We start from the raw sequence: 11,269 nt of genomic DNA on the forward strand, positions 1-11,269 counted from the left end.
TAGTAAAAAGCCGTCGGCATCACCGCACCACCTCTGCGTCTGAGAGGCGGCCGGCGTGCTGCCTCACACAATCTTGTTACCTTCTTTTTTATAGATAAGTTTTAAGAGCTTGTTGGCGTGACAAATCCCAAAAGGAGTAAAACGAATCTTCAACATGGATAAACATTAGTTTTAGGCCATGGACTCACCAATTTCGAAGACATACTTACTGGCCAGAGGCTTGCCCTAATTCAATCTAACGCATATTAAAACGTGCTTTATAACCTTTTTTTTTTCTTTTTAATCAGGCCGAGAGAGGACGAATTACCATTATCGTGGCGTGCATTATTGGAGCTTTTTTCTTAATACTATGCAATTTTATTTTATTTTATTACATATATGTCAGTAAAGTATATAGTATTATTCTCATTTATTATCAATTTCGTTTGCTTTATTCAAATAATAATCAAATTAAGTCACAAAAATGAAGGAAAAGTAGTCTGAACACTACATCACAGATAACAAATTGAAATTTTGTTGCTCATAATTCTACTTGCATATATTTCTCAGGTTAGGAGAGACGGATAGTACAGTTCTGCATTCATTTGGAAAAAATCGCATAGAGCTCATCACAGCAGGACAACGGGCATGGAAAAAGCTTTCAGCCCAACCATGAAAATAGGCACATAATACAAAATGCAGGCACTGAGATCAGCATATTAGTAAGAAGGCGCCTGAATCTAATGAAAAAAATAATCTCTTTCAACTTTTCGGATCCGAAACCTGGCTTTGACACTGTTCAAGAATAATGTTACAGTTGTTCATGCTGCGTGCATCAAGAAGACCATGATTCCACAATTTGATCATGAATAATCTCCAACACCTGACAAGTGATTTGTCATTTGAGATTCACATATTCTCATCAAAAGCAAAGCATGATAAATATTACATTTTCTTCTAACACAAGCATGCTCAGGCACCATTTAACTGCTATAGATATAACCCATTTTTACTGAGAAAAATTATCTTCCTTGCATGTCATGCCACATAGCTGTATATCATAGCCATACTCAAAGCATCAATCATCCATCGATTATGTGCAACAGTCCAATGCATACTAGGTGTTTTTCCAATTATTTTTACTAAACGTTTGAATAGGTGAGGGAGGGAGCAAGGGCAAACTCGATTTATAGATATAAAAAAACCAGATATAAGGATGTCACCGACTCTCACTCATTATGCATTTCAACTGTTCATATTTGAAAATCAAGTCCTTAAAGTTCATGCCAAAGAAAGAAAAGTAATTAAATACTTAAACTAAGTCTAAAGAAATGTGCCAAAGTGTCATGATCTTGTTACCGGAAAATATACAGCCACCATCATATTAAATAGTCATGGCTGGGCCATGATAAGGTCTAATATCAATATGCAAAATGCCAGACTATACAAACAGCAACAAATAAGAATAACCAACAAAAAAAATGGAGTTTCTACGTTTGATAGTCACCAAATCAGGCATGGGGCTTTTTAATTTTTAATTTTAACTTTTTTTATCCATGAGTGGGGGCTTTATTTAGGTCATCATTTTATGACATGCACATTAACTACCAGAATATCAAGGCAGACTTCACCAGGAGTGATATGCATGACCACAATTGACAATCAAATGGGCGCAACCATTACCATATCAGGGCCGGAGCTCTGACAAGGTCATGTCCGTGCAATCTCGAAAATGCCTCACACGACCAAGGAATATGACCATCGGCCAGCACCCTGCCATCATTAAAACAAAATATTTCAGAAAAAAAATCGAGAGAGAACTAATGTAGTTCCACACACAAGAAGATGAACTTGTCCCCTATTTTTTGTATCTGGAGCTTGCTCATCATTGAGAAATATTTATTGCAAATGAAGAATTCTGCCAAAAGTGCCATGATATCCAACAGCATCCTTGTCTGCTATATGTTGAGTTTTAAAATGTAGCCTCTAAAACGCATTAGATTCTAATTAGTAATTATGCACTAGACACATGAACGTTTTAATCCAATTCCAAACTAGGTTTCAACTTAGTATTACATCAGTCAAGTTAGTGACATACAATATGATAGCCAATTTTATGGCTCCAGATGGAGCTAATTTTAAAAGATTCATGTAGCTTCCCTGACCATAATTAGCATCAACGCTTTCTTGCATTCAGCCAATTAGCATACAGTGGGGCATCATCCCTACAAGCACCACAACCATACTCCTTGAAATACAGTGTTCTTATAGACTCGGCTCATGATGGATGCTCTATATGCACTTAATGGGAATGCCTCAAACCATAGGAGACTTTTCTTTAAGGCACATGATTATACCATAATTTCAGAGGTAAATACCCTAGGATCTCATCCTATGGACTTAGTATGAATGTGTCTTATTTCTTGATCTAACTTGCAATGTTATCAAATATGATGGTATACAAGGTGCTAAACAAAAAAATAAAGAACCTTATAAAGCAAAAGAAGGAAAAATAAAAAATGAGCAAAATGAAGAGAGAAAATTACTGTTGCTTCCTCACAAAGGAGTTCCACATATGCATCATTTGCTTCTCATCTTTAGTCACATCAACGAAATCATCAAGCATCTACAATAGAGAGTAAAATATTACTTATTCATTTGCTTTCAATATAAAATCCCACAAGACCAAGGTGCCAAGTCAATGTATTGTGCTGCTAACATATTGCAAAATATGCTATTGCACAAGAGAGAGAGAGAGAGAGAGAGAGAGAGAGAGAGAGAGAGAGAGGTTTGGTTATTATACCCTTCGATCTTCAAAATCAGCAACATCATCATCAACCTCATCCTCACTATCCTGATCTGACAAAACTTGTTCCAATGTCATTGGCTTCAAGCATAACAAAATAAAAAAAAATTAAAATACAGTGCTGCATATATTAAAATATTGTCATTTAAAAATAAGGGCCAAAAAGAATCAACTGTTAATATTTTAAAATTTTAAAGAGAGATTCCTTTGGGCCAGCTGAAGAGCTGTAGCTAGCATGGTTAATCCACCAACCACTATTTCTCATAACTATTAAGACTAGAGTTTCACAACAAGGTTTGCTAATTATTCAAGCAAGCGATTAGTCAATGCGCTTGACTTCAAAGATTGTAAAACATAGTCTAATGTTTGGTATATACCATACATGGAAAATTGAACTACAGGATGTAACCATCTGAACAGCTGTTCCATTTTCTCTTCCACAGAATGTTGAGACTTTATACATGCAACATTATACTAAGCATTCTTATCCCAGTATCATACTAAGCATTTTTTTCCTCCTAAAAAAAAGAATGACCTGGAGGTCTGTATCTTTTATGAGTTATAAGTGATCTATATACAAAAAGTATATGGTCATGCCATAACAGTTACAGATATCTGATTACAATGATATACAAGTTCAAGTGCTAAGGAAACAAATAATTTTATGGCTGGTCACACCATAATAGTCTCAACAAAAGCTTTCAAAAATGGAAATTGCACTATAAATGATATTGAAAGTTCACTCCAAAACAAAAAAAAACATAATTGGTGTTCGGTGATAACAAAAAATCATTCATAACATAAGTAATTGTCACCTGGGCTCTATGTGAGTGAAAGAACTGTCGCTTCCGCAGGAGTGCACAGCTGAAAATGTAGAGAGAAAAAAATATTCATATGTGAGCAACATGCAAGCATTATAATCCACGTGCAAAAGGATATATGAAAAATATCATAGTACTTGCTTAGAGAACACAGTGAACATATTTAATGTAAAAGTATGAACAGTGCTGATTGATTGACAGGGCAAAACACAGCATGTCAACACATGAATTGTTTCATTTATGTGTGCGTATGTGTGTAGATTTGACAAGTTAACATTAGAGCAGCTTGGGAGCAACAGTTAACATCCATCAACTAAGGCCCCACGCATGCAAAAGCAGCATAACCTTCTATAATTCACATAACATAAACAGATGTATACACATCCGTTCAAGTTGGTTCTATCGAGTTTTAGACTACATAACCTGATGCCTGAACCCAGCCTTTTGGTTTCAGAAAATTAGGAACCGAACCAAAGCAAAACCAGTTGAAACTGCCAATTCCAGGTCCGTTCAACTCAGTTGCTTCAGCTGGTTTAGGTTCAGGAGGGTGGACAGCCCTACCTGAATTTTTGTTAACTAAGTTCACATGATAGATTAGGAATTAGTAGCCATGTGTCCAAGCAACAGATGATGGATCTTAACATACACAGCCTTAGACTGGTAGCTCATGGCGAGGTAAAACTTCATGCAGCTTTAGACAGTTCAACTAGGCAATAAATTTGACTTTGATGAAATAGGCAAAACATTTTACTTGGATGAGATAGCTCCACATAAGTAACTATTCAGCTTTTTTCATGAATATAGGAGAGAGAAAGATAGACATACTTTCTAGGGTCTGAACGCTCAACAGATAACTTTCTTGTCTTTGCAAACAGCAGCATTGCAGGAGGTGCAAAATTGTTTCCAGATATTGATTGAACACAACCAGGATCAGCACATGATTGTGGTATGGAACTTGACACCCCTGCAACATTAAAGCTGGATGAAACAAATTGCAGACACAGCACCAACCATATCATTCCGCATATCATTCCTACCTGATATTCTAGCCTTATCACCTTTACTAGAATGAGCATCTGAGCAAAGAAGTTGAGTGTTTGGCAACAATATCCGGAAAAGGAGCACATTAGGAGATATTAGTTCAGTCTGCTTAAAAGAATACTATACTCCAAACTTCTTTTCAAGATCAGGATAAATAAAAAATTAGAATGCAATGTGTTCTCAAAATATAATAATATAAAATGTTAATCAAACGTGTTAAATACATCTGTTAGGGTCATTTCTAATTGGATTCCCAGAAAGAATGAAACAACTGGTTGGTCCTACCTTTTCCATCTACATCCAAAATCATGAAAAAATAATAAATATTTATCTTTTCACTCCCAAGAAAATCTAACAAAAACATTCCTCAACTATTGAGGCCTAATTTTAAGTGAATTTTTCGTAAAAGAAATAGTACTTGAGGGATACTTTGTAGGCACCTGAAGGAGGTTACTACATAGGTCTCCAGGAGGCTCCAGGAGATCAATGATATCTCATCTGCAGTCTGGAGCTGAAAATTTCATGTTGCAGGACATGTTCAGATTCACTATGTCAGGAACACTTTGAGTTCCTAACAATAATCCAACCAACTAGATCAAGACATGCAAGAGGATTGGTTGATCCATAATTGATGCACCACGCACTTATTTTTCAAGGGATTAATACACAAGTAACTTATTCATGTCCAGTTCAGTACTAAGATATGTCTTTTCCATACAATTCAAGAGAAAATAATTCTTCACAAAAAGACAGTTTGAATTACAGAGTTCAAAAGGCCTGATTATTCTATCTTTTTTGTCATTTTTGTATGTCTTACAGTCCTCTTCGATTTTAAAACAAACACACTACCACCCAAAATATGATTTATATATAAATTTGTATAAAAACAAAAAAAGTAGAGCTACAACAAAATGTTATATCATCTTCAAACTTTTCAAAATAATTGAGCTGAGAGTGAATTGAGATTGTTCATGAGAATATGAGAAAAGAACGTGTACCATCAGCCTTGTCTGAAAGATCACAGAGTCCTGCAGGCAAGTCAGACTGTAAGACATGAGGATGTACGTGCTTTAAACTTTGATATAGGTTCTTGGGTCTTCTGCGTCTAAGTGGCTTTGAACTGGACAATGTATGTGCACTTGTTTCAGTTTAAGGCATTCATATATCTCAACTAAATGACAGAAGATTAAAAGAAACTTATCGAGCCCAACTATGGCCGAATAAATAAGCGAAAACTTACCAAGAAAAGAATACTTGTAGCTTAGGATCAACACCGTCAGCAACAATCTGAAGAGAAAAGTTAATATTTAAATTCCTATAGCTAGTAATTAAGAGATTTGTGTATTTTGTTTGTAAGTCCATTTGTGAAGAGAATTATATGGTAAAAATTAACTCAAAACTGACATTCTGTTCAGTCAGCATTTGATAAGATGATAAAAAAGAATGCAGGTTCATCTGTCATCTTCAGCAGCCAACAACATCTTACTATTTATTTCCACATGTATTTCCAAAGAAATAAGAAAAAATTTACCATAATGAATTCCCCTAAATCTGATTCTAGGAGAAATTAATCGAGTGGGACAGCTTCCTTTTATGGAATTTGTGCAATTCCTCAGGTAATGATAGTGATTGATATACACAACGTATATTAAATTTGATTGAATGGATATGAGATATGGTTGTTAATGCAGAACTTGATCATGGAGACATGTTACCTTTGCTCTGTCATGCAAAAAGGTGTAAAATAAAAATAAAAATATATATACCTCAGATCTCCAGTTATCAATTTTCACAGAGACATTTACAGCTTGATACTCTTCAGTTACCTATCAATACCCATCAGTTTAGTAGGCACGGAAACATATTTAAATGAGTATAATTCCCACTAAGATTCTCAAAGATTACCAACCCAAAATTCAAAGTTGAAGAGATCATGTGATGAGCACAAATGATGTCTCAGACCCTATAAAAAAGATTGAACAAATATAAATAGGCGATATAAATTCAAAGCATCAGATATAAATTCTTGATTTTTAAAAATAAACGACATAAATTCAATAGCTATTGGTTCATTTCCAGATTGCTAAATTCCTACTTATCCTAAAAGCTCAAGCTATTAGGACTCAAAGATTCAATTCACTTTAACACTCCTCCTTGAGTGTGGGCCAAGGCTTCAAACTCACGAGTGGGCATGTGGATGTTTTTTAAAATTTGGAAGGAAGTGAGTCACAATTGAACACAGGAACTTTGCTTTGATACCATGGTAATGTGTTAAGCTGTTGGATGTGAAGAACTAATTCACTTTAAAACAAAAATATCTCATAATAAACAATAACAAAACAGAATGTGGGAGAAAGTCAAACCTTAAAGCTTGCACACCTAACCAAGCAAAATGGACAGGAAAAATCTTCAGTCACTGCAAGATGAACAAAGTATTATTTCACAAGCAAGGGAATGCATTTCGTGAAAAGAACAAAAGATGTTTTAAGTGAAAAAATCTCAGTTACAGAATTTGGGAAAGAGAAAAAAAAAATCTTCGAAAAAACGGAACTATATTACTGTCCAACTGTAAAATATTATTATATTTATTGACAAGGATATGGAAGTACGGGATAACATTACTATTTTTCAAGTTTTAACTTTAAGATCTTAAACTTGTCCCAGAATGAAAATACGATAAGTAGAAGTTGCCAAGAATTATAAAACATTGTTAATACCTTCTGTCCTTTGCAATGTATTGCTGTAGTATCTATAATTAAAAATCACATTTCCTGCCCTTAACCTGGACAAGACAAGTAACAAGCAGTTTTTAAGCATATGGTCAAGAGCTGAAACACAAAATAAATCTACATCCTGACTTAAAAGCCAAAGCATCATAAACAATCAGCTTAAGATCTCACAGATTTTGTCCTCTCCATGAATATAAGAAAATGAATTATAAGAAGTTATTTGGGAGTATACCCTAATTATGTTCATGGAATCTATTCTTATGGACAAATACCAAGAGACCATTGATTAACCACTTCAATTTAAACTGAACCGGAAACTGATAAAATGCGAGTTGAGATGCAAACACTAAGTATAAGCTCCATATTTGAAAAGGAAATACATTTAGATTAGTCAAACAAATATGTTGTACTGTGAGGGTACTATCTGGAAGAAACTAATGTGGAATAAACCATGAAAAAAACAGTACACAAAATTTGGCCTCATAAATGCGTAGAGCCACCATGCTGAAACAGCATTTAGTTAATGATCAAACAAATATCTAACAAACAATAATTAAAGGGAAGCAGAGAATGAGAATCAATAAACAGAATGGTGCGAACAGACATAATTACTTTATGAGAGATGATGATTACCGAATGATATGAGGTAACGATGTAGAAGGAATGTCACTACATATGTATGTATTATAAAGAGATTTTTCCCTAGCACCAAACTCCTCTGCAGAAATGGTGACCTGTAGTTGCTGGGAAAGGATCTTTGAAAGCCCAAACAACCAAAAGTAACAGATATTCATCAGCAACAGTTGCCTAGAAGAGAAATGTTGGATAGAGTGTGTGTGTGTAGAGAGAGAGAGAGATCAGAATTATTGAATTAAAGGAGAAAACACTGAGAAGATAACATACAACAGTTTCTGGATTATAGGGAGTTGCAATCATAAGGCACTTGTCCTCATTTAAACAGCTCAACTGCAAGAGGGAAATTGGAACATGTAAATCAAACTGAGAGTGGAAGACAGAAGGTCTATTATTTTGGTCCAATCATGAATACGAGATTCAAATAGAGAACAATGATTTTTTTTTTACAACTACAAGTCCGGTTTAGCTGCACTGTTAACCAGTTCCTCTTTGTCAAGAAAGAAGACATATAGTTAATCAAGAGTCATCTGATGATGCCATACCTTCAAGAAGCAAGAGTGCATGTCAATAGTGGAGATCATCTCAGCTCTCTGTCCCAAACCAAAATTAGGAGAATTTTCCCAAGAGATATACAGTAATTCCAATGGTATCTGGCTCCACAGGCAATATCCTCCAGCATTTGCTGCCAAGTAAAATTGATATTGATTTGCATAATCAATCTCGTAAGTATAAGAAGAATAAACTTGGAAAATAAGTCTCAATATTACAAGTAAAAAAGAATGCTTCACCTTTCACTCCACATATCGTGGTGTGAAAAATCATTTATTATCGCTTGAGAATAGAAAAGGGCATGAAACTTACTCATCATGTCTTATCTTTTTTTATTGTTGGGTAAAATATGTCAAAACTCTAAAGTTTTGACTTGGTCCCCCTGGTGTATTGTTTGTATTTTACTTTTAACTTGGTCCCCTGGGTGATCTGATTTTATCTTTATGGTTCTAAATTATAAAATTTGAGCTTGACAAGAGATGTCTTTCTTCTTCTTACACCTTGCATAAAATTTCTGAGTTATTTCAGAATTGTATCAACAACTTTATCTCCAGTTTATCTCTAGTTCAATTTTAAAATCAGAGATGCTTAACTCCAATAATTCCATAAAGTTGTAAAAGGCTCAAACAGTTAAACATATGGTCTCTATGGTACTACGTGCCAATGTCATGTAGAACTTAAAGTTATGTAGTTCAGTGAAGAAATCCAAATTGCAAAAACATGTCAGATTTGTCAGAGTTATGACTCCTAACTTAAGTTAGCCAATAACGTTTAATCTGTTAAACAACATGTCAAAATGAAATCAAAATTCGAATATGTGGCAAAGCTTAGCAAGTAAGGCTTAACTTACAAGGAAAAGAAGCCATATCCACAGGACCCTTGGATAAATTGATTCCACGAAATGGATTCTGTGCTCCCACTGCAAGGATAATATATGAGCCCAAAGATTGCAATGAGATCCACATAAAATCTGCTTCCATATTATCAAAGTTTCACGAATGCATACCAAAGCTGACAAACAAGATGGCAAGTGAGCCAGATTTAGCCTCCAATGCTAGCTTATTAATGTCAGGCAGAATAAAATTAGCTTGAAGTTGACTGCTCCCATCAGCCCCTGTGGAATTGCTTAACATGCAAGCTCGACTGAATCGATATGTAGCAGAATACTTGTTTATACATTCAAAGACAGAACTCATATCAGATATATGTAGATAAAACCGTAAACTAAACCGCCAAATGTCATTAGCAAAGGCATAACATGATGCACTAAGCAACACACGGATCGTCAAATAAGAACTTAAAAATTTGCATACAAATACCTCTGGAACTGCAACATCAGGAACTAATCTGGCCAAAAACACGTACAAAGGAAAGAGATTCTGGGTTTGTACACCTTCCTTCTCATTCCTTGAAATGGAAACTGTCATTTGTATTCTAAAGTTCAGCCAACAACAACCCAATCAGTAAAATCTAGCATATACGAATTATGCATATACAGAAGTTGAAATTTTTATTGTTATCATTACCTCCTTTTGTGCTTGGCCTCTATTTTGTAGCTCAAACATCTTTGGAGAAAAGAAGGCTGCATACCAAAAATGCACACAGCCCATTACAAATTGGCAACCAAAGATTCAGAAACAAAGAAAACATTTTGATTTTCTTCTGATATATATATATATATATATATATATATATATATATATATATATATATATATATATACATAGAGAAAGGATTTTTTTTTTTAAAGGTACTACATTTCTTATAGCGCGGCGTTGAAGAATGTTGTAAAATTCAACAGGCTTGCAATAGATAGAGAGGCTCTCCTCCGCAGCCATTTCTTCCTCCGCCGACATTCGCACACGCGAGTCTTGTCGGCACATATCACCGCTGCTTCTCGCGTACCTGCAACAAAGATTCGATTTTTTTTCAATTGTTTTAGCCGCGCTAGAAGAACAGCCGCAGCTAGAGAGTGGCTGGTGAGAAGTGAGAAACCCAGATGAGAAAATAAGAAAAAATAGAAGGGAAGAGAACATACGGAGCCAGGTGGTTGAATTGAAGCTGAAGATGAAGAGATTGAGTAGTTTGGGGTTTTCGCTTCTGCCCTTTGGGTTTCCAGTGCTTTTTTCTTCATTGAAAATCACGATACCTGCGCTTCTCTCAGACTCTCTCAGAGTCTCACTGCTTGTGGTGTTACGCTGACATTCTTCTTAGCTGGTTTTTTCTTCTTTGCTTTCCTTGGCAGCTTAAGCTTGGGTGTGTTCTTTCGTCTTTTCGAAGAGTGAACAAAGCAAGCATAAGAGAAATCTAAGAGAACAAAGAAACTGCCAAAAGAGAAATAATAGGGAAATTTCCACTACACACACCGAACCTAATTGATATATTGTATTGCGAATGACTTACTTTGGATTGATGATTTTTATTTTTATTTTTCAAATTTGTGTTTCTTTTATCGTATTGGATAAATATAATGCACTACACTATGTTTGTAAGGCTTTAGGATTTGCTTTTCTGATGAAGTTGTGAGTAATTTTTTTAAATATGGCGGAGTATTCAAGCCACCAACTATTGAAAGATTTATACGTATTTGATACTAGTTTACGGAATAAAACCACATCACCAATTCACGAAATTCGTAAAACTTCAAAACTAAACTGAAATCATGTCAATTGATACCCTTATTTAGAGGCTTCCAAACCACGATTTAA

At 35.0% G+C, this 11,269-nt stretch overlaps 1 protein-coding gene across 3 annotated transcripts; it reads right to left on the bottom strand.

Moving 5' to 3' along the window:
- Window positions 1-498: 498 nt before the first annotated feature.
- EMF2 (VEFS-Box of polycomb protein) lies at window positions 499-10,939 on the bottom strand. 3 transcript variants are annotated; one of them, XM_021976752.2, is made up of 22 exons: window positions 10,600-10,934; window positions 10,319-10,466; window positions 10,088-10,143; window positions 9,881-9,995; window positions 9,568-9,727; window positions 9,412-9,480; window positions 8,555-8,694; window positions 8,280-8,342; window positions 8,010-8,131; window positions 7,365-7,429; window positions 7,011-7,063; window positions 6,557-6,610; window positions 6,414-6,473; window positions 5,888-5,934; window positions 5,646-5,767; window positions 4,644-4,682; window positions 4,432-4,570; window positions 3,601-3,649; window positions 2,783-2,866; window positions 2,526-2,605; window positions 1,663-1,752; window positions 499-862 (listed from the first exon to the last, which is right to left on the bottom strand). In XM_021976752.2, the coding sequence occupies exons 2-22, from the start codon at window positions 10,442-10,444 to the stop codon at window positions 742-744; spliced, it is 1,854 nt and encodes a 617-aa protein (XP_021832444.2). In that variant the 5' UTR covers window positions 10,445-10,466; window positions 10,600-10,934; the 3' UTR covers window positions 499-741. The 3 variants fall into 3 exon arrangements, 2 of the variants coding, with proteins under 2 accessions (XP_021832444.2, XP_088108238.1); XM_088252112.1 differs by lacking the exon at window positions 4,644-4,682 and having other exon boundaries at window positions 10,600-10,933; XR_015835261.1 differs by lacking the exon at window positions 499-862 and having other exon boundaries at window positions 2,783-2,838; window positions 10,600-10,939.
- Window positions 10,940-11,269: the final 330 nt, after the last annotated feature.

Source organism: Prunus avium, chromosome 4 (genome assembly GCF_965620075.1).
Source record: "Prunus avium chromosome 4, drPruAviu1.hap1.1, whole genome shotgun sequence".
NCBI lineage: Eukaryota > Viridiplantae > Streptophyta > Magnoliopsida > Rosales > Rosaceae > Prunus > Prunus avium.